This window comes from Pogoniulus pusillus, chromosome 3 (genome assembly GCF_015220805.1).
Source record: "Pogoniulus pusillus isolate bPogPus1 chromosome 3, bPogPus1.pri, whole genome shotgun sequence".
In the NCBI taxonomy this organism is placed as follows: Eukaryota; Metazoa; Chordata; class Aves; order Piciformes; family Lybiidae; genus Pogoniulus; species Pogoniulus pusillus.
This window is the reverse complement of record NC_087266.1, coordinates 7,373,949-7,398,102: the sequence shown is the minus strand read 5'-3', so window position 1 is coordinate 7,398,102 and position 24,154 is coordinate 7,373,949. Positions and strand designations below refer to the sequence as shown.

General features: G+C 41.6%; 1 protein-coding gene across 5 annotated transcripts in view; it reads right to left on the bottom strand.

Moving 5' to 3' along the window:
- TMEM135 (transmembrane protein 135) overlaps positions 1-23,141 on the bottom strand; it is a 217,105-nt gene extending 193,964 nt beyond the window's left edge. For 2 of the 5 annotated variants that reach the window (XM_064169659.1, XM_064169648.1), the window contains exons 1-2: positions 22,905-23,141; positions 1,871-1,963 (exon numbers count right to left, since the gene is read on the bottom strand). In XM_064169659.1, the coding sequence (XP_064025729.1) occupies positions 1,871-1,963; positions 22,905-23,008 (197 nt within the window). In that variant the 5' untranslated portion in view covers positions 23,009-23,141. Of the gene's footprint in view, positions 1-1,870; positions 1,964-6,107; positions 6,303-8,512; positions 8,641-11,883; positions 11,999-22,904 lie in introns of those variants that run through there. The other 3 variants (XM_064169637.1, XM_064169670.1, XM_064169680.1) reach the window with 3 other exon arrangements.
- Between the last annotated feature and the right edge of the window lie 1,013 nt (positions 23,142-24,154).

Below are 24,154 nucleotides of genomic sequence, written 5' to 3'. Positions count from 1 at the left end.
CTCCAGAAGTGGTCTCACGGTGCTGAGTATAGGTGGGCAATAATTTCCCTGGTCCTGATTGTCATTCTGTTCCTGACACAGGCCAGGATACTGTTGGCCTCAGCCACCTAAGCACACTGATGGCTTGCATTCATATGGATGTAAGCCAACACCCCCAGGTCCTTTTCTGCTGGGCAGCTTTCCAACCACTCTGCCCCAAGCCTGTAGCATTGCATGGGGTTGTTGTGACCCAAGCTTAGGACCCAACACTTCACCTTGTTGAACGTCATACAACTGGCCTCAGACCATCAATCCAGCCTCTCCAGATCTCCTACCCTGCGAAGCCTTACTACCCTCAAGAAGATCAACACTCCCACACAGCTTAGCATCAATGCAAACTTATTGAGGGCATGCTCAAGCTCCTTGTCCAGATCACTGATAACAATATTAAAGAGAACTGCCCCCCTAACTGGGCCCTGAATACCATCTCTTGTGACTGGTCAACAACTGGATTTAACTCCATTCAGCACAACTCTTCCTGCCATTACAAAAACCTTTTAAGGGTTTGGGTTCACAAGCAGTTTCAACTCTTGACTCACAAATACTCCAAAAGCTACAACAAACTCACAGTCAGTCTCACTTCTTCTCCTTTAATGGTATATATATATATATATATATATATATATATATATCAGAATTCTGACACACAAAGTCCTCACGTTGCAACAGGTCTGTAGGAAAAGCCAAGCCAAGGTTGTCACTGATCAGAGGGAGAAAATGAATTTGCCCTAACCAAAACACAAAACACTGGTGTCAAAGGCAGTGCTGGAGTCTAAGTAACTAGACAAAGTTCTATCAAAATGTAGCCACCCTTTTAGGAAGTCACTGCAGTAAGATGAAAATTAGTAAGCTAGAAAGGACATTCAAAAGATAATTAACTTCCTTAATAATTTTATTATGATTATTTTCTTCCACCTTTCCTGAATGTCTCAGTGTTCAAAAACAATGGATACTGAATTCTTTTAAAGGGACAGAACTTTGACAATCTTGTGTAAAACTGGGGTTGGGTTTTGCTTACTCCATGACCAAAGTTCAGGAACAGGGCCTGACATGATGCATATGCATTTCCAGTTACTTCCAAATGGCTGCTCAAGGAAGTTTTAGATATTCACAGTAACCAAAACCATGTTCACAGTATCTCTAGAACTAAACTCCCTCATCATCTTTTAAAGAGTAATCCCTGACATTACTCTTGACACCTTTTCTACTTTGAATAAAGTCTATTGAGTAGATGACTTAAGGCCCTCGTTCCACACTGAAGTAATTGAGCATTATAACTTTCACTTTTGACAGAAAATACCAATACAAACTGGATTTCAAAAAATTACAAATCTTACAACCTTGGATTTCACCTGCCATCTTTCATGGACACAACTAACAGCATGTTTCAGCTATCCTTGGATGACTCAGAGCTTTCTTCACCACTCTTTACGCCTTTGTAACAAACCTTCCATTGATAGCTGAACTTCAGCACCTCTCCTTACATGAGAAGCTTTGCTTTCTGTATCATTACTCTTTGCCCAATCTGGATTACTTCAACTCTTCCAGTCTGTTTTTTCCACAACATCTTTTTACCCCTCTATCTTAATTATTGTCACATTAACTGAAGCCATCAGCAAGTCCTGCTCATCAGGAAATCCAAAGCAAACCACGAGCAAGAAACCATAGTTTTCTAGATTTAAATCTATGGTTGCAAAAGAAACTACTCCAGATGACCTACATTTCCAGCATTCTGAAACAAAAACATTGAGTTGTCAGATGTCAACCACCAAATGACCAAAACAAGAAATATTACTGTATAAAATTGAAAATCTATAAACACAAACCATACCTGCTTTTCCTTTCGATGAGAATAGCCATATAAGAGGCAGGTAATGCAGCACCAAAGCCAGGGGACCAAAAATAGAATTTTCCAAGTATCTTCCTGAAAATGTAATTTGTACACATGTTACATCTAAAGCAACTGAAGTATTCATGTACAACAACATATTTTCCCATTACCATACAACTATACATGCTTTATTAATTTTGTCTATCTACATTAACCAATAAATACTAAACATTCTGTTTTCACAGTTAAGATACTTCTCTGAGGGGTTCCCTCTGAGTTCCCTCATAGACATTCAACACCTGAAATACCTCATTAATGTATTCATTTCATTTAAAGAATTACTTTGCTTCAAATAAAGCAATGCTTTTCAGAGATGTTTCTGAGAAGTTGCAGGTATCAATTACAGAAATCTCTTCTCAAAGAACTCATAGTTGCTCCTTTCACTGTTACTTGACCAAATACATCTTCTGGAGGATGTGCCTTGTGGAAACTAAGGACACAATCAGGTCAGCCAGAAATTAAATCAAATTATTATAATATACACTACATTCCAGAGATAGTCACCTCATGCTGTAACAGTACACCAGTCTCAGTAACTCAAGGAATCAATCTCTGCATTACAACTGGAAGCCACAGTGACATCCCAGTTCTACTAAGGTGGGAAAGTTCCCACATTTTACAAGAATCTGTACATTTTGAAGTATCAAAACTCCTCCACCAATAACAGTTTAAAAAAAAATAATAGCTACAAAAATGAGAACATCTAAGAGAATATTTCTATAAACTGGTTGCTGTTAAAGGAGGGAAAACAAACCGCACATCAGACAGTGTTATCAACCTGGAGGTGATCTGCACCTTCAAACTAATTGAGGCTGATCACAGAAGCAATTGGAAGTCGGTAGCATGATAATAAAACTGTTAACAATGAAATCCACCTTTCCAAAAACCACGGTGAACAAAATACAACAAACAAAATGGTAAATGGATACATGGTAGAAAGTGAAATTTTCCTAGATCAAATTTCGTGTTGACAACACAAAAGAGAGAACAAAATGATCAATACCACCTGATGGCCCACTTTCATCCTTGCTATAAAAGGAATGATCAGCCTAATTTCATACTTGTCCTGCAGAAATAACATAACCAGTGAGCAATTCCAGCTTATGCTCAGCAGTGAAAAGAGAGCCAGTGTATCAGCAGCAAGTGATGTAATGGCAATTACACACGCTGCTCATTCCCACGGCTGCAAAAGGATAATTTCTCAGGATGACAATGCCAAATGCTGCAGGAGTTAAAGTTCATTATTAGGACTCTCTTGGAAAGCAATTACTGCATGAAGTTTCAGAGAAGCCATTTTAAATATCTTAATAAGTATGAACACATCTTACCGGACACACCTGCTAAATAACCCAACAAATGTCTGCTCTGTGGGAAAGAAACAGGAATTTGGTCTTTTGGCATGGCTCAGAATCCCACTACGGATGCCTACGTGTTTGGTTCGATAAGGTTTTGGAAATGACAATAACATCTTTTACATAATAAATCCCAGTGGAAATTAAAATGTCCAATCAGTAAGTGAAACATTTAAACTTCTGGGAAAGGAAATGAAAATAAGCTTTAGTTATTATTTGTATGGTTATTTTCATGTGGTCTATGGTTAGAAAATGGAATGAGAAATATTAAGTTCTTTCAGGTTATGCATCTAATTCCTCAGTATCCAAAACTCAAAGGCTGACTCTAATTAAGCAAGGTAAGATAAAGCTTTACTATTCTAATTGCTAGACTAAGACAACCATGTCTTCATGACATTTTGTGTTTCAAAGACCTGAAAACCTAAAAACCACACCTTTCACTTAGAGTCAGCACTGGAGTCTAGCACTTCCATCTGAAGCTCAGACAGATGTGGTTTTCCGGGTCTCACCAGGGAAAAGATTACAACTTGCAGCTGGCCTGTCATGTATCTGTGAGAGATCATCACCCTCATAGCTCTGACAACAGAGCAGTCTGTATATACAGTCCCTACTTCGCCTTTTTTTTAAGAGAGAAAAACAATTCGCTTGGTAATTCCTTCTAGAATGAGAACGTCTATCCACAGCCTAAGTCACTGCTGATATTGGAGTTACATGGGTTTGAAATTTTGCCCACCTACAATAGGCTGAGAATATTAAACAATGCCTGAAATTATTTTAATTGCACTTTCTTGCCTCAATTTCTACATCCCTGATAGTATTTGCAGCATTTCAATCATAGTAGCTTTCCCTTGCCAAAAAGAAGCTAATACTACCAGAATATCAAAAAGACCTACTTTAGCACAAGTCAGACTTTTCACTGATAATTATGAAAATATTTAGGTCTTTTAATTGTTACTGGATGACTAAGATGTATTTTCAGTACACACAGTGGCTGAAGATTCACTGAGACTTTGGTAAAGGTAAAATCAGATGAACTGGTCACTTTTACTAGGACATTCTATTTGCCTGCCAACCCATCTCCTCCTTGGTGCTACCAAAAAATGTAAATAAAAAAGCAGCTCCTCTCAAATCAGGAACTGTGCAGGTAAATAGGAGTTAGCAAATCCAGCTAAAAAGCCTTTAATCAGAACTCCATGACAGTAAGATTAATCAACTGCATGGGGTTTGCTGGACAGTTTTGCCACTAAGTTACTGCTGCTCCCGCTACAACATTCCTTCCAACCAAAAATGCTACAAGAACTGCAGCACACATCCTATCATGCAAATCTATCACATCCCATCTCTTGCCTCTATCTAGAATCTGATCTACAGCAACCAGGTGTCCAGCTTCGAACAATCTCTTTGCATGGTTGCAAATCAGGGACCGAAATACTCAGGGCATAGCGATGCAGAACACCAAGCACTGATATTTCTTTGTCAGATTTAAATAAACAGTAAGAAATTGCATTCTGGGCTGGAAAATTACATACAATGCTCTCAGGGGCTACTGAAAGGAGTACAGTTTCACAGAGAAATCATACAAGTTTGACCAAAACATTAAAAAAGCACAAATATAACCCCACACACACAGAAATTGGTTAAAAAAATAGGGTGATATCTCACATTTCCCTCCTCCATCACCCACCCAAGAGCAGATGAGAAAAGCACATTTATACATCTCAAGCTGCAAGACAGTGTTGATATTAAGTGCATTCCAAGTGAAGGACTTGCCAACATTGCAATCTTAGGAGAAGCTCTTTAAAAATAAAGGGGGGGAAAAAGCATATAGTACTTAACTTGTAAAGATGTCATGTATTTATACAGCTTTCTGGCTTGTTCTCCTTTTCTTGCCAAATAACTTACTTGGCTCCTTGACCATACTCAAGTACTGAACTGATTTATTCAAAGAACCTGTCTACGACAACTCTCAAACACCTTCCTGATTAATAGTGGCTAGTTTAGAGCCCACCCCTGCCTAAGGACAAGACTTTTTTCCTCCCAGTACATTACTTTGCACTTTCCTCTATCAAATTTTATTTTAAATCAACAGATATATCTGAAATGGATGAGAGCTGGTTTTAGATTTCTGTAACTTCATACTGCTCTTCATCTCTTTTTCAAATTCTTTAGGTATATCCAAAACAAAAGACACAGCAGGCAACATCTTCCCATCAAGAAAACTGATTTTTTTTCATCCCTTGGTTTATTTCATACATATTAATTATCTGCCATTTACTAAGTCCTGGAAGATAGAGAATCTTTCTTCCTGAAGAGTCTTAGCAAGCAGTCCTGACAACGTTTGCTTTGAACTTCAGGAATTCATATAGAACACCCCAATCAGATAACTATCAGATATATTTATCCTCCAAAGGACACCAGTAAATTTCAAAAGCATCACTGTTGGTTCTGTGCCTGGGGTTTTTGGTAGTGGAAGAACAGACTAAAAGCTTCTCTGAGAAGCACCCCTGGCTGCAAGTCAGACCCACTTCTGGCACTACTTGAGCCAATCAACACCTCTGTAGTAACACATTTAAGAGGGGAAAACATGTTGGTCAGGTCCTTTTGCATTGGGATTCCTTTGTTTTGGAGAGTGGGATGTGGCAGAGACAACGATGTGGACACAGATTAGTGAGACAGGATGAGGAGAGGCACACTGGAATAGCCACTTCCCTCTAGCCCATGAGAAGACAGCAGTCCTTAAAGATCTATGGTAGGGCAAGAATCCTGTCTGCAGCCTATAGATGACACCATGCTGAAATGAGGGACTGATCCCAAAGAAGTCTTACTCAGAGGGAGGCCAGCACTGGGGCAATCCATTGTTGGGAGGACTGAAGCTCATGGAAGACAGCCATGCTAGCTGGAAAAGACTGGATGATCTTGGAGGTCTCTTCCAACCTGGTTGATTCTATGATCCTATGAAGGACTTTCTCATGGGAGGGATGCCATGTTGCAGCAGGGAAGGACTGTGAGGCATTTCTCCTCTGAAGAGGAAGGAGCAACAGAAACAACATGGAATAGAAAAGGACTGAGCACAACCCCATTCCCTACATCGCCACACTGCTGGCAAGGAGCAGGTTGCAGAGATGGGTCTAGGAAGAAGTTACATTTATTTATTACTGGCCTGCTCTGATTCAGTTGATGAATTGGTGGTGGTTTTACTTAAATTAAACTCTGTGGTGAAGGGTTGGACTTGATGATCTGTGAGGTCTCTTCCAACCCTGATTATACTGTGATATTGTAAACAGATTTTGTTTTCTCAGCTCTTTTGCCCATGACCATAACTGGTGAGTGAGCCCTTCTTGTCCTTTGTCTCAAACTTTGAGCCTTTTATTGTTCTGTTTTCTCCTCTCCATCCCACCAGAGGATGGCAGGAGTGAGTGGCTAGGTGGTGATTTGTGGCCAGCTGGGTGGGCTCAAACCACGACAGTGACTCTCCAGAAAACAATGGATAACATGATTATCATAAATATCACTTAGTAGCTCTTACATATCCTATTTATTACAATACTTATGCTCTGAATTTTATTCTGCTCAGAAAATCTGCATAATACTCTTTACAATAGTGTATTTATTTACTTCAGTGGCCACAATGCATAAGGCTGCCTAAACACTTTCTTCTCTTACCTCTAGCAGTGACTTTAGTCCACCAGCTCCAATCAGGGCCCTAGCCAACAGCCTGACATTTTTCACTGGTGAGTCCTGCAAATGCAGGTGGTGGGCTGTCTGCAGGGACCTTACCAGCAGAAACTCTGCTGCACAGCTATAGGAACAGTAGGGTAAGCATTCACGTGTATTCACATTGTCACATTACATTGTCAGAGTCATCCCTTGCATGATTTTGAGCTGGATCAACCCAAAGATTGCTTCAGTGGGACTTGGAGAGTACATGGACTAGATATCATTTTCACTACCCAGTTTGCATCTGGGCATGCAGCTCTGGAGGTCAAAACAGCTTTAGAAAGCTATGCTCCACACAGCTGAAAGCAATACCATACCAGCTGGCATCAGAGTATGACATTAATCTCTTACCTACCTCATTTATTAGCACTGGCATAGTCATAGATAGCTACATGGCTAATAATCTCTGTTAGAGGAACTGCTAAAAACAGTATAACTTAAAACCACACCAGCTTAATTTAGAGAATAATATCTAACTACAGCACTGAAATAAGGTACTGCAAGTATATGTCAAGATAAGGAAGACTACTGTATAGCTCAGAGGAGCAATGACACATCAACATACAACAGATTCCTATTCTTTAGGCCGCATAACTTAAAGATTCACTTTGAACTCTGGAAAAGATTTACTTAAGCATTCCATGGCTCCTCAGCCAACTCCTCTTCATAGACTTCTCCCTCAGCTTTGAAGCAAAGTTTAGAGAACTCTAACCATCTAAAAGTAGGACATAATGGGTTAATGGGTTTTGCTAGAGGGGAAGTTGAGTACACTGTCAGAAAAGTTTCCAAATTTCATGGCTACTATAGGCTTTACATGTCTATGTATAACATCTCTAACAGTACATGCATTTAGATCTAGAACATCATCATATTTATAAGCAGGAATGTTTAACTATCCTGACAGTTGATTGAAATATACACTAGAAACAGCTCAGAATACAGAAGTGGCATTTATCCTTATTTTCCAGAGCAAATTATACATCATTTTCCTGGGGTTTTCAGATCCCAGCACAGCTTCTGGCATTTGAGACCTCCAGAAGCTATGCTGGGATCTCTTTCATTTATGACCACAAATAAGAAAGTACAAACTTGGATGACTGGATAAACATTAGGATAGAAGTCATCACATCAGGAAAACAGAGACCAAAATCAAATTACATCGGTTCCTTCTAGAGCATAAATATTAGGCCTTCTCAGTTCCCCTTCAGATTTTCCTGCAACAATGTTGTTTTGATTCAGCAAACCAGAGAAAAGGCAGCAAAGTGAAAACATTGACTTGTTTACTGACTTAAAAACATACAAAAGCATGAAGGAAAAAAAGAAAATAAATAAAACCCTAAGGCTTATATTCAAGTAGTAAGACCAGAAATCAAGCTGATGGCACAGTTGTTGTCTTACTCCAATCCATTACAAACAAGCCTATTATTATAAAAAGACAAATTATTACATACATTGGAAAGATGCACAAAACCAGCTTTCCTATTACATTTCACTTTTAGGACAGTATACCAACCTTAGAATGCAAAAGCAAGCAATATACAAGGTCCCATTTGCTGTCAGAAAGGAAGTTGATTGCAAGATCTCAGGTAGCATTTTGTACAAATAATAGTCAAGTTTTCGTTTCCTGAGAATAGCTGCAATCTGAAGGAGGAGGAAAGAAAACAAAAAAAAAAGGAGGGGGGACAAACTTTAATTCAGTTAGAATCTTTTTTTGTACAAAGAAAAAAAAAATCTAAAAAAGGAAAACAAGATATGCCCATTTAAATAGTAAATCAAAGCCTCTTAAATTTGCTGGGTTTATGAACAATACCATAAAGATTTTCTTTGAACTTGTTCCAGCTGTTACAATATTTATACCAGGAAATACATCAAGCAATTCTAAATGGGAAGTATAGGAGGAATTTTATTACCTTGTTACTGTTGGCCATAATAATCAGAAATGTGGTCTGCAAGATACCAGAACTTTCAAGTGCAATAAATTTACACTAAGTTTTGTCTTCTAGACAATTCAACTATTTCATAACCCAGGTCAGAACATCACTAAAGTAATTCAAATACAGGGCTTAAACTGTGTCTATGAAGAGATGATGCGTTTCTAAAGGTTTTATATTCCAATTAACCAACTACAAGTCTTACCAAAAAATGTCAACTATCTGCTGGAAGAACACCACATTCCTGACCAATTACAGAAATGGTACATTAGCTTTAAAAATGCCTACTGCAGAAATCAAGCTGGGTCTAAAATACACATGCTCTTTTTGATCAGTTTAGTTCCTTATAAAATGCAGGACATACATTAAACGACTGAAGGCCCTCAAACTTTATTGCCCAAATTCTGTGGGCAGAATGGGAAGGTGCAGAGAACCAGGCACTTCTCAGAGGTAAGACAAGAGGCAACAGAAAAGTTCAATTTTGAGAAACTCAGATCAGACCCCAGGAAGAAACCATTTCAGTTGAGGGTGGCTGAATATTGGAGCAGGTTGCCCAAAGCAAGTGTGGACCCTCCATCACTAAAGATTTCCAAAACTCACCAAGAAAACATTCCAAGCAATCTCATCCAACTGGCCTTGCTTTCAGCAGGGGACTGGGACCACAAATCCTCCTAAGGTGCCTCCAACCTGTTTGCTCTTATGACCCCATGAAACAGATTTTATTATTTTGTCTTTTGAATAGTGTTATCATCTGATCTCCCAGGAAGTCTCAGATCTGGCAAGAGTTTTTCAGTCAGTGCTTAGAACTAGAGAAGTTCCATATGCAGTGACCTTCATACTGCTGGTGCTGATCAGAATAATGAAAGATACTCTGTCAAATTGATGTTGGCAACACTTCTAAAAGTCTCAGTTCCCCAATTCAAAACCATGGGAGAAGGAGCTGCTCCTCTGAAACACTGTCCACTCGTAACAAATAACAAATGGATGTTTTAGAGTCAAAGACACACTGAGGATTCTGCCAAAGCAAACCACAGGAAAGTTGTGCCAATTTTTTCATCCAAAATGAAGCTTCAACTAAGGATTAAGGAGGAATACACACAGAGCAAACTTCTGCAAACAAATTTACTCATTACTTCAGTATCAAGAAGGCTTAAACCATAACAGATTAGGCAATAATACAATCCAGATAATCCTTCCATGGAAGGAAAGTCTTACCACTGTCTAAACACCAGATCATTAATTGCTACCTCCTCAGCTATTTCTACCCTATTGTACAAAGGTCAGGAACATCTGAAACAACATAATGTAGGCGTTGTGTTTTAAGAACGCACATCTTACATGTCAAGAGTGAAACTTTGTTTCCTCAGACAAAAGTATCAGATATGCAATAGGAACAGTAAGACAGTCCAGCATGAGTGAAACAGTGGAGCACTGCTGTGCGAGATAAGGCTGTGTTTGCTGCTATATGCAGCCTTGACTCAATGCTGCCTCCCCTAAATCCCATGCTGTACGGGCTGCCCTGCCTCACCACCTAACACAGAGGTTTAGCCATAGTTCAGAGATCAGGAGTAACATACTCCTTGCACCAGTCTAAGACCATGATTTCGTGAGAAAGAGAAGCACAATCCACATTCAGTGCTCTATCTATTTCTGGAGTCACAGTGTTTCTCCTGTCTGTACCTCTCCCCAAGAAAGAAAAGAGTCCCCAGAAAAATGCCTGGAATCAGGGAGAGCAGACCCCACAGAATGTCAGTGGATTATAACCCAGATTTCACCCATCATGACGACTTCCTGGGACAACACAGCAATGCAGCCTTACCTATCTGAGGCTGAAAAACACTCCAGCCTCTCTAACAGTGGCTTAGGAATAATCTGCTGCAAGTTCCTACCCTGGCTTTCCATAAAACACCCAATCACCTCTTAAAATCTCTTATTTTCAAGGCATCCAACAACCTGGCCTTAGGATATGAGAAGCACTACACAACTCACTGGGATAAAGGCTTATGAGCAACTCCACCCTTCAGAGGAACGTACATTTATCCAAGACAACCCCTCCCCAAAGAGCATCAAATTTCCTTTAAAAACAAAAAATGAAATAAGTATGACTGTGGAATAAAGTTTCACAGATATTAAGAACTATCATTGACTGCACCATATTCCATTCCAGTTCATGACTTTCACTTCTCCTTTACACGTATACTGTACATCATCCATTAAAACATGACAAAAGATCAGAATCTTACCCTGTACACACATCCCTCTACAGAACAGACTACAAATGGAGTAAAATTTTTAATGTATTCAATGTCCACCACCTATCCAACAGATCATAAAAACTGTATCATGAAAACCAGTATGCTTCTCACTGACTAAATATTTAAAGTGTAACAGGTAATGCCACTTCTCAAGCAGATTTACTCTCTGCAGGTAAACAATATCCAGGTTTGATACATTTACCTAACATTAAAGATGTATTTATTCATCAATAAAAATTCAAACCCTATCAATAATTAAGCATTTCAATCAGTGTAGAGTAAACCAGTTCTTATAAGAACTGTTTGGACCAGATGACCCTTGGGATCCCTTCCAACCTGGCATTCTGTGATTCTGTAATACTTGGAAAGTAATAAAGGAAGTCCACATTTCAAAAACAAACTGACATTTTCCTCTCACCACAAAGTTTTCTTAAACTGCTTTATTCACTAAAAAGAAACTTTAAGCAGCAGCAGAGTTTACAGATGCAGTCTTTATTTGGCCTTTGTAAGCATTAAACAGAGACTTCAGTACTTACTATCCACAATCGACAACAAGCAGCTGAGCTGTTTGCCTGTCACAGCCTCTGCAGTCCTATTTGCTGTTTTAACTTTCTTCTCTCAAAAGCAGCAGAGCTCAAGCCAGAAACGTGAATCTAATTTAGCTAACATTTTTATATTCTCGTTTCTAATATACTCACCTAATAAATCCTGTCATTCCCAGCCTCCCCTAAGAAGTACTTTTTTAGATGCCCAAGCATTCAACGACTACGAGCAAAACGGAATTTAAAACAAATAATGCACTGCCAAAGTTTTCAGAACTTCCCAATTTCCTTCTATTCACATACACAAATTCCATTTAGTCCAACAGTCTGAAGAAAAAAACAGAAGAAAGGAGAAGAAACACATGAATGGCAGTTTGAAGAAAGACAAAGGATTCAGGTGGTAAAAAAAGGAAGAAGGAAAAAAAAAAGGCATTCTATGTATTTTGTAATTAAAAATATAAGCAGCAGAACTATGAAAAAAAATAACAGAATGTTTCAGGGAAAAAAAGACACAAACAGATTTAATTCTAAAAAGATTCAGATATGTTAAAATGTTAAGAAATAAGTAGTCAGAATATTTTCAAGCATTCAAATACCTTAATGCAGGCATTAAAAGATGTTTCAATACTTTTAACTGCCTATTTGTACTTCTTTGGTGACTTGCAAACCCATAAGACAAAATTTCAATCCTCTCCTACATACAGCCCAGAAGAAACCATTAAACAACAGTCTGTGTATTATAATAAGGGTAAGCTATACATGCATCTGGATGAAAGTTATATAGATCATAACACTCCAGTCCTCAAGGGACCAAGCTTTTGCATGCTATGGTCAGAAAAGACAAATATATTACTCTTTAATTACACCTTTAAGTGAGAAATTGATTTGATGAAATATACATTGACTGTCCTTGTGTGACATTTGTGCCCCATGCATATACAGGAGTAAGGGAAGGCATTAAATGCCTGCCAACCTGACTTCCAGGAAAAATATTTCTGGCCTCAAGCATGATTACTTAGGTACCAAGAATGTGGACAGGCAAAGCCTCTTGAATAAGTTAAGTCAAGCACAAGGGAAAGATGATTCCCTTCCCACACCTGAAGATGGATTCAGCATAGTCAAGGATCCCATCATCACCTGTGGCAAAACTGAAAGCAAAAAGACTTTGACTTGCTAAAAAAAAGAAAAACAAAACACCTTCTTCACTCACTTCTGCACAGAACTGTTTAAAACTTGAAACTCAAAACTCAATTATGCTTTAAATGCAGATCTGGCAGTGTTAGGAGGCCTTTGAAGGCCACAACACACCTTCATTACTTATAAACAAAGGGAGCAAACAGACAGATTAATTAATGACAGACATCACAGCCAAAGACATAACCACAAACCTGCCCTCCAACATCCTTGAATATGCAAACACCAGAACAACTCACTAAAAAGCTGATCATTTTTTATGATCACCTGGCCCAGACTGGAAGATTTGTTCCCCTGTTTATCAATCCAATGTAAACTGACCATAGATGTACTCTTCAATGGTAATTGCCCCTTTTCCCCTACAGCTTAAAACAAGTTCTGATTTAACTTTGATTAAAACACTTTGGCCACTGGCATCTTAGATGTCATCTGCCTTGACTTCAGCAAGACTTTTGATATCATCTCACACAACATACTCATAGATAAGCTCAAGAGATGTGGCATAGATGGCTGGTCTGTGAGGTGGACTGAAAACTGGCTCCACGACAGAGGTTAGAGAGTTGTCATCAATATCACAGAATCAAGCTGGAAGCCTGTAGCCAATGGTGTTCTCCAGGTATCAGTACTGGGTCCAGTTTGGGGCTTCCCAGTTTGAGGGAGACAGGGACCTGCTGCAAACAGTCCAGCAGAGAGCCATGAGGATGACTGGAGGACTAGAGCATTTCCCTACGAAGACAGACTGAGAAAGTTGGGGCTGCTTAGTGTGGAGAAGAGAAGACTGAAAGATGATCTCACCACTGTATACAAATATGTCAGGGGTGGGTGTGAAGTGGATAGGGCCAGCCTCTTTTCAGTGGTCAGCAGCAATAAGACAAGGAGCAATGGCTACAAACTGGAACATAGGTTTCACATCAACGTGAGGAGAAACTTCTTTACAGTGAGGGTGACAGAGCACTGGAACAGGCTGCACTGAGAGGTTGTGGAGTCTCCTTCTCTGAAGACTTTCAAAACCTGCCTGGATGCGTTCCTTAGTGAACTACCCTAGGGGATCCTGCCTTAACAGGGAGGTTGGACTTGATCTCTGGAGGTCCTTTTGCAATTCTGTGATCTTGAAATAGACAGAAAATATTCATATATACGAAGAATTGTAACTAATTTCTAAGAATTCTATGCAATTATATTTAGCATAAATGGAAAAATCATAAAAGATAGGCTACTGCATGTCTAAGACTCTTTTCATGTGAACAGAAATTAGAGTAGAAGGTAGAAATGTGGATTTTAGACATTTTACATACAAAATGGAAGAAAGCTGGAAGAACATCCCTAAAATCAAATTCTCACACTACTGGAGCAATCCACTAGTCACTAGAAGAATCATTACTAATGATTTAATCAAAATGCAGAGCTGCTGCATTTTGTTTAAAGTATTAAAAACAAAGCAAAGCCTATTCAGTAAAAATAAAGAGACAGGAAAAATACTTCCTAGCACTAATTCATACAACTGCATTTTGATTTCTCAATGTGAAAATGATGACAAAAAATCAGCCCACCAGACTCAGGATACCATCAGTTTATGGAAGAGCACTACTGAGGTCCTCTTCTTTTTCTATTTTTGTCTTCATATATTTTAAGCCCTATAGAACTAAAAAAAAAAAATCAAAATTGATCTATTCCATCTTTACCATGTTAAGAACACATTCACTTCCAACATCTTCATTCTACACCAGCTATACAGTCTAGTAACTAAGACTAACAGCAAGACCTTTTAGGCTATCAACATGCTCCTGCAGAAAAAGAACATGAGACTCCAAAACAATCTTTCCCACGATCAGAGGCACCAGTCAGGCTTGATTATCTTAATAATGTGTCATGTAACGCCTACAAGTAATCATCATCCAACCGCAATAACCTGAGCTTCACCTTCAGTTTCCCCTGACTTCACCCATGTCCCTGAACTACAAATTCCACAGGAGGCATCACTCACAAAGGATGGTTTGACTTAATGAATGTGGTAATTGACTGACCAATGTAAACAGTCTGACAGGTTACAGGGCAAGCTAAAAAAACACCTCTATCATGGGTATATCATTTATTTTCTCTTCCCTTCCTCCATCAACCATCATTCCCTAACTGCACAAGGTGTACACCTTTAAGAACATTGCCTCTCCATCAAGTTTTAGTGAAATTGATCGACACATACAGCACTGATTAATGGAAACTCAAAAAGAAAGCACTATCACCTCTGTCTCCCTTCTACACAATATCCAACTGAAATCAAGCACATCACAACAAATTTTACTCACAAAAAAAACACACCACAATTATTCAAACACCTTGCCAAATCTACAGGAAGGTAGAGTTCAGCGACACTTACAGGCATGACTGTCTGGCACCTTTAAAATGCAAGTTGGAATATGATCAGTAACGCTGTGTTGATTGTTTATACAATGCATACACTGCAAATCACTGAAGTTACAAAACTTTCCTTGGCTTTTAAGTCACATGTGCATACTAAAAGCAAGACAATCTTCAGTATTTGAGCTAGTTAGAAAATACCTCAGATTATTCAAGCATCAGGCAGACCTACAGACTGATGTCAGCTTTCTTTCATAATTACATTCAATTATTTATCAATTCTTAAAGAACTTAAGTGCTTTATAAAAATTATTTTTAAGTACTTTGGAGCAGTTTAATCTCAAAACGCTCTCAGGTAACACGGGTTTGGAAAGACACTGTTGTTCAAATCATCAATCTGCTTCTCATGTGTTTAACTCAGATGTGTTGCTTTCCAGTTAGCTGGTCCCTCCCTGGTTTCAGAGACTATAAAAGCTGGCTTCTAGATTTTTTTTTTTTTCATTTCATAAGCCAGTTCCTGCAATAGTCTGAGGAAAAAGCATGTGCCTCCTGCTCTGTGACTTCCTCTCTCCTTTGTGAGATGTTATATGAGGACAACCATCCGGGGGTAGGGTTGTTTTGGTTTGGGGTTTTTTTTCCCATATCATCTAGCTAACCAAAAAAAAAAGAAAGAAATGAAGAGTATCCACATTGCTGTCTACAACTACCTGAAGGGAGGCTGGAGCCAGGTGGGGTTGGTCTCTTCTCCCAGGCAACCAGCAACAGAACAAGGGGACACAGTCTCAAGTTGTGCTGGGGGAAGTATAGGCTGGATGTTAGAAGGAAGTTCTTCACAGAGAGAGTGATTGGCATTGGAATGGGCTACCCAGGGAGGTGCTGGAGTCACCATCCCTGGAGGTGTTGAAGAAAAGCCTGGCTGAGGCACTTAGTGCCATCGTCTAGTTGACTGGAGAGGGCTGGGTGCTAAGTTGGATTGGATGATCTTGGAGGTCTCTTCCAACCTGGTTGATTCTATGATCTAAATACTTTCAATCCTGGCATCACTCTCATTTCATGACTACTTCACCATTTGCTTTGCTTGCCCTTAAACATGTAGAGGGCTATTTTTTATTCCTCTAGAATTGTCTGATTAAAATTTTCAGTGTCTTTTCTTCCATCCTAAAATTCGTGCACTGTACTATAAAGCTGTACCACCTTAAGATTACAGATTTACACCTGCTTGATAAATAGTCTCTTGAATGTTTTCTGCTGGTTCCCAGTATTCATAGTGTCTATACCAAAAGTCTGGTGAGACCCCACCTGGGCTACTGCATCCAGTTCTGGAGCCCCTATTACAGGAAGAGACCTAGACACACTGGAATGTGTCCAGAGAAGGGCCACAAGAATGATCAGAGGGCTGGAGCATCTCTCCTATGTAGACAGAGAGTTGGGGCTGTTCAGTCTGGAGAAGAGAATGCTTCAAGAAGAATTTATTGTGGCTTTCCAGTATCACAAGGGGGCCTACAAGAAAACTGGTGAGGGACTTTTTAGGATGTTGAGTAGTGATAGACTAGGGGGTATGGAGCAAAACTAGAAGTGGGTAGATTCAGATTGAATGTTAGCAAAAAGTTCTTCACTATGAGGGTGGTGAGACACTGGAATGGGTTGCTCAGGGAGGTGGTAAAGCCTCCATCCCTGGAAGTTTCTAAGGCCAAGCTGGATGGAGCTCTGAGCAACCTGATCTAGTGTGAGGTGTCCCAGCCCATGGCAGCGGGGTTGGAACCAGATGATCTTTGAGGTCACTTCCAGCCATGACAGCTCTATGATTCTGTGTGATATTCACAGATAGTCCAACATAATGCGATCATACGCCACCATCACAGCATCTCCAGCTACAGGGTCCCAACAGACGGCAGTTTCTTGATGGTCTGTCCCAGAGACTCAAGCTGGCATACAGAAGCATATTCAAGAGTAACAATGACATCCTTATTTGTCTCTCCACAGTACTTTGAAATGCACAATCATGGAACAAACACATAAAACCCTACAATATAATATACCCAGAAATCCCAGACTATTTTAGTACAGCCTTCTCACACACCTCAGAAATACCATACTTGATGACTAAGTCTATGCTGACAGATAACAGAAGAACTGTTTTAGTGGTAGCTGGATCCTTGCCTTTGCTCAGAACTGGTTTAAACAGCTCTTCCTAAGAGAAACCCCCCATGAACTGATCCTGAGGCAGCAGCACATCACCTGTGTACACCAATCATTCTCAGGGCCAGCCTCTGGCCCTATCCTACAACAAGGTGCATATAGCCAGGAAAGGGATGTGACAGGCTTCATTCTGCCTCACCTCAACCTTTTGCTGATGATTCTGTCTTCCATCCAACAGTTTTCAAAATAACTCATTAGTGCAATAATTAGGCTTATTCCAAATATAACCTCTAGTCAGTCAGTGACTTACCTATGAAGAGACCTGACAGCTGTCATGAGCAAGGCTACCTGGCCCATGCTGTACTAATCTCAATGTCCTATCCATGTTTACAGAGGAAAAAAGAAACCACCTTAGAAATGTGCAACTGCTGATAGCACTTGTGTCTTTAAAAACATTATATACAACACCATCCTAGGGAGCTTACAAAAAAAATAATGCAAGCTAAGAGAAAGAATACAAACACCCAGAAGACAAAAAGAGCCTAGGAAGACAGCAGCACTGAAATCCTAAGTATGGGGAAGAAAAAACCTTGACATAGAAAGAAGTAACTGGCATTGAAGAACCAGAAGGACATTACAAGCACAGGAGAAAAGAGAGAGAGTACAGGTATTAAAAAGATTCTGGATAAGACCAAAATGAGAATGAAAAAGAGTATGACAAGAAATCGGGTGGAAAAAAATTATATAGCAAGCCCTCAGGACCATTTAAAAGTGAACTGGAATAGTAGGCTCAGCTTACAACTGTTATGCTGTGTAACTGGCTGAACTATCTCCCAGTGCAGAGGACACATAGACAATGTCGCTGGCACCCATGCTGCTTTAGCCCTGTCGCTCCTCTCCTCCACATCAGGTCTGTCTGGGAGAGAGGCATATGAAGTCAGAGACAGAAGTTAAGTTAACAGTAAATAGTCAGTATGAACCTCAAACAGGCCAGTGCTCAAGCTGTTCCCAGGCATACTGGGTGAAGGGCAGCAGAAGCAGGGTGGGAAAGGGATAGCACTGGGGTGGAGAGATGTGACTGGATAGGGAAAGGTCTGTGTTCAAGAGGGAAAGAGCTGGACAGAAGTCAGGTCGGAGAGGCAGGGAGAGAGCCTGGCTTAAGTGAGGAAAACAGATGATCAAACTAGAAGAAAGACAAAGTGAAAGACACCGATGACTCTTGTCATTCCATGGGCAAAAAGTTAAATGCAAATTAGCAAAGATTATTTCTTGTAATCTAAATAGGTGAAAAATGTTACCACCACCAGATCCTATTACCTCAATATACTGCAAAGACTTCAGGATGATGACTGAGCACATTCATCTACTGCAAAACATGCACCACCCTACAAGCCCTCAGGAAACAGAGGACTTTGCATGTGATGAATGACATATTTCCCATGTGAAATCAGCAGAAATCCCAGGAAACAGAAGTTGAGACAACTTAAATCAAATATTTCAGCTTCCCATTTCCCTTTCTCCATCTTTCTGCAATTTCACGGTGAAATCATTCTCCTTTCCCCACTTCTGTGAATTTCTAGAAGTCCAAATTCTTCAATTTTGCAAACAACAAACTAACAGCTGCACATTTCCTTTAGCCTTGACTAACCTAAACCAGAAGTACAGACAGAACAAAGTACAGCAAACTCTGATGAAGCACCTTTCCAGAAAAGTTTTCTTCACTGGCAGTCAGTTTTTAAGAAGTTATAAGGTTTACAGGAGATTGTCAGAAGTTTCTTTTGGGTGTGTAAGATGGCAAACAATGTTTTAATTGAGGGGGCGGAGGCGATGTGTGTGGGTTTTGTACTAAGTAAGCTTCTGATGATCTACACATTAGGACACTTGGCTTGTCAAAATCAGGTCATCCTAATTACAAAATAGCCATTCCTGTCAGCCACTTCATATGAGGAGAGATAATTTAATCTAGACATAAAACTTACTTCTGCTAAAGCAGAAAAAACACAGACAGTGCAAGTATGATCTCTGAAACACTATTTTTTAACCGCTAAAAAAACCAGAATAGTACAGCACTAATTTAAAACAAAGACTCTTTATGACCACTTAGTGAAAAATCAGAATCTTACTCATCCAGTACTAGCACCACTTAATTTTACTTCAGTCTCTCACTGACTGAAGAGCAACAAAACATTTAAGGGATGTGGGTGCAGATGTTAGGAGTTTGAACTCTGGATTATAACTGTTTCTAGCTATATTCTGTCCCAGAAAGACTTCTAGCAATTCATTCTCTTTCATTTCCATAAAAGCTTTTGTTAAATGAAACTCTTTCATCTACTTTCCTTAGTTATTAACTAGTAGAAATAGAAGGAACAAACAAGAAGCAGCTATTTTACTGGCTTGACATAGAACAATAAAGTGCAGTTTTTTGTTACTGAGCAATAAAAAGGACAGTACCAAAAATGTGCACTGATATAACTAGAAAGATAAAGTAACTTCAGTTCATCCTCCTGTGTGAATTTCAGGATACAGAAAAGGGCTGCACATTTCTACAGTCCAACTGTGATATTTCGTTTGTAAATAAAAGAACAGCTTTAAGTCCAGCAAAGGATGACGTTAGTGATAATTCTCTTAATTCAGGACTGTTCTTTCCCTGCCAAGCTACTTAATGTGCAAGGCTTCTGCTTTTTCCTGTGCAGTCCCCACAGCACCCTTTCCTTCTTTACCTTATGCTGGCTCTGGTGCTTGTCAAACCCTGCTCAATAAATCATTACAGTTCATTAAGGCAGCTGCAAATTTCTCTGCTTAAAAGCAAGATAGTAACCTCTTCTGGGTCAGTGAATGAACAAAATCTGCTCAAAGAGAGATAAGGTCCAAAACTACCCTTAAAAAAACGCAGCACAGTTATGTGTCCAGAAGCAAGATCAGCTTTAGATTACTCTGATAAATCAACACTGACAACAAAAATCTAAGAAAATTAAAGACTGTAAAGAAGGTCATGTAAAAAATGACACAAACATTTTGCAGTACAGCAATGACAGTGGTCGAGAAGGTTTCCACCCAATCTTGGACCTATGAGAAGGTATAAATGTTGATGAGGCCACAACGTAGAACAGATCAGAAAAGCACTCTGAGGTTAGATTTTCTTCTCAAATAAATAGAAAGGGGAAGCTTTCCCTTAATACATGACTGCACAATTGAGTGAACCACAGCAGAGCTATGAGCAGGAATCTCTTTACCAAGCTTGGCTGCTGGAGAATACTGATTTAATTACAGAGCTGTTTAAGCTGCTTTATCTTCAGGCAGACCTCACAGATCACCACTACATCTCTCACGGATCTTTCCAGGCCCATTCTCTGTTGCTAGAAGTATTCATGCTCCCACACAGCAAACTAGATCAAAAAACAGCTATAAATAAAAAATTACCAGAGAGGGGGAAGGGGCAAGGAGAGGCAATGCTCCATTCGTTTCCGGTTCCACCTCACTCAGCTCGAACAGCTGCCATTTAGGTTTGTGTCAGTTCAGACATAACAACTCCTCAGCTCCACCCTGCTACCAGTTATTAACTTTTTTTTTGGTCCTGTAATTAGATGTCATCACAATTTTCACTCAAGGAACACTTCAACAGGAGTTTAAGCAAATTATGTCAGGACTGCTGCTGTCCCACTCCTTCCCCTTCTCTATTACATAGCTTGAATATTTTGTTGTACCAGCACTGGTACAGAGTTGAAAGCACAGGCACAATTACTTTTGCTTACTTTAGGACTTAGCTTAGAGCCAGCTCACTACTCAATTCTCCAAGCACCACTACAGAAGGAACACAGAGGTGAAGACAGAAGGAAAGGCTCACCTGCAGCAATTTCAGCTTAGATCAACTTTCAGGATATGTTTACACAGATGGATGCAAGCAGATCCCAGTGCCTCTACCTATACTGTCACTTGCTGGAAACAAGCCAGGTGCTGAGGTGATACAACCAAACCTAACTGCATCCTCAAACCAAGATACCTCACTTCTAGGATACTCTCTGAATACTTAAGACTCATTTAGTCTCCACATATTTTTTTAGCCTTGCTTAATTATACCACAGAATCTCCTTGATCCTAAGGCATTGATTACCAAGGTGTCTCCAACAACAGCAATATACACATGCAATACACTTGCCAAAGATAAAATGCTACTCTCACAGGCAAATATTAAATCTTTTTATTTGGGTATCACAGGTACTGGAAAATTATAAAAATACAATGTTCAGGTTGTACCCAGGCCTTCCTAACCCAACAGCTTTACCTCTCACAGCATGTTATGTCACCAGACCCCAGCACCCCTTTTCTCCCCTCCTAGGCACAGGGGCAGTCTCCTCCCTCAAGCATCAGGCTCCCTGTATGTCCTCCTACCCTCAAGTCAAGCTGTTCCCACCACCATCTCTCTCCTCCCCAAACCCAGACTCCCCCCTAAACATCCTTTTTGCTCTTTCATCCCCTTGCCCTAGGGTCACACTGCCCCTTGACATCTCTCCTGCCTTTCCTCTCCCAACATACCCTCTTCTCTCCCCCCAAGAACTAGCCTCCCTCCCTTGATATGCCTCATGCCCTTTCCCCCACAGAAGGTCAGATTCACTCTGCTTTGATATCTCTTATGTCCTCCCAAAACATCCCTCATACCCTTCCTCCCCACTACATGCCAGGTTCTTCACACTCTGATAACCCTTCTAAACACCCTTCATGCCCCTCCTCCTCACCTCAGTCCAGGCTTCTCTTCCATATGGCTTACACAGTCAGTCTTACACCCTAGGTCAGGCTCCCCCCATCCTAACATCAAAGCCTTCCATCTGAAAACGAGACCAAACTCTCCCACCTCTGACAGTCCTTGGGTTCTGCCCCTAGGCCATTCCACTCTCCCCATACTCCTTAAGCCCTTGCCCACTCCAGGCCAGACCATCCTCTTGACACCTCACAAAAAGGCAGACTCCCAGATCACTCATGCCCTTCACTGACGAGGCCAACCCCTCCTCATAGCCCCATACACCTCCTGCACCTGCCCGTCCCAGACAGTCACTCCTCTCACGTCCTTGCCCCTTCCCCAGGCCAGGCATTCTCCTCATGTCCTTGTCCTTCTCTCCACACCAGACATTCGCCTCATGCCCCTGCCCTTGTCTCCACACCAGACATTCTCCTCATGCCCCTACCTCCTCTCCAGACCAGACAGCCCTCTCTTGCCCTTGCCCCTTCTCCAGGCCACACACTCCCCTCCTGCCCTTGCCCCCCTCGGCAGGCCACACACTCCCCTCAGGCCCTTGCCCTCTCTTCAGGCCTGACACTGCCGTCATGCCCTTGCCCCCCTCCTCAAGCCAAACACTCCCCTCATGCCCTTGCCCCCTCTTCAGGCCTGACACTGCCGTCATGCCCTTGCCTCCCTCCCCAGGCCAAATACCACCCTCATGCCCCCTCCGAGGCCAGGCTTCCCTCCATCCCCACTCAGGCCCACGCTCACGCACCAGGTAGAGGGTGCCGTAGATGCGGAGGGACTCGGAGAGCGCTCCCTGCGTGACGTGCAGCACGGCCACGGAGCAGCGGGGGTGCCAGGTGTGCCCGATCTCATAGCAGCTGTGGGGGATGGACTTGCTCAGCGCCGCCATCTTTGCGCGCGCCCGCCGCGTCACGGCCGAGGCGGCAGAGAGGTCGCGCGGGGCGCTCGCGGCGGGGTTACTCGCGGGCAGCCGCTCCCCTCCCCCCCCCCCTCCGCGCGGCTCGCGTGAGGCCCGCAGCCAATCGGCGGCCGCCAGGGGCGGGGAGCGGCGGGGGCGGGATGGCGCGAGCTGGGCGCGCGCCGCACGTGGGCTTTCGGTTCGCGCGGCGCTTGCCTGCCCTTCTCGTTCGTCCTCCGCGGCCCCGCTGCGTCCCCCTGGCTTCCTCTGCATCCCGCCCCTGCCCTCCCCCGGCACCCTGCTGCTCCCAGACAGGTCTCTTGGCCTTCCCTGCAGCCGGCCACCACCTGTCTCCCGCCGCTGGGCCGGGGCCGGTGTGTTTGTGCGGCGAGAGGAGCCTCCTGGAACGCACTGCCTGAGGCTGAGTGGCTGCCGAGCACGGAGCTGGCGGGATGGCCTTGGATATCAGCAAGGAGACCTGACAAGAGCAGCGACGTGCTGGTGCTTGAAGTTTTGGTGCACACAACCTCGGTGCAATCGGAGCTCCGGAGCTCCTGGTGGAACTGCGCAGGAGAGAGGCAGTTACAGGCACCGAGGGAGTAACAGCAGCTGCGCTGTGAGGAGAAGCTTAAAAGAGGTTGACTGTGATTCGCAAAAAAGCACGGGTGGGATGTGTTGGAGTTTCGCAGAGCTGTGGAGGCACTGACAACACGCTTATAGTTCTGTTGCAAAATTAGCATCCCGTTCCAGCTTCAAACGTTGATTGTGTTGGGTCTAAATGAGCTGGGTGCATCAGGGCCAGGGGGGTTTTAGTTAGGTCTTCTGTTAAGTAACAGTTTGTGAACACTCAAATACATTCTGTACCTTCTGTGAAGTGGTGAAGTCAGAAGAGGTTACTTCAGGACTTCATTGGAGACAGAGCTGAGATACGTGGGTAAATCGGCAAACTGGTCAGTCAAATACAGACTTGGAACAGATCCACAGCAAAAAAAAATCTTCCCTCTTACATCCTGCCTCAAACTCCCTTCTTGCAAAACCAGCAGACCTCCCCCCTTTGCTTAGGCTTAAGATCAGTCTTTGCCACTCCCAACAAGGTAGAC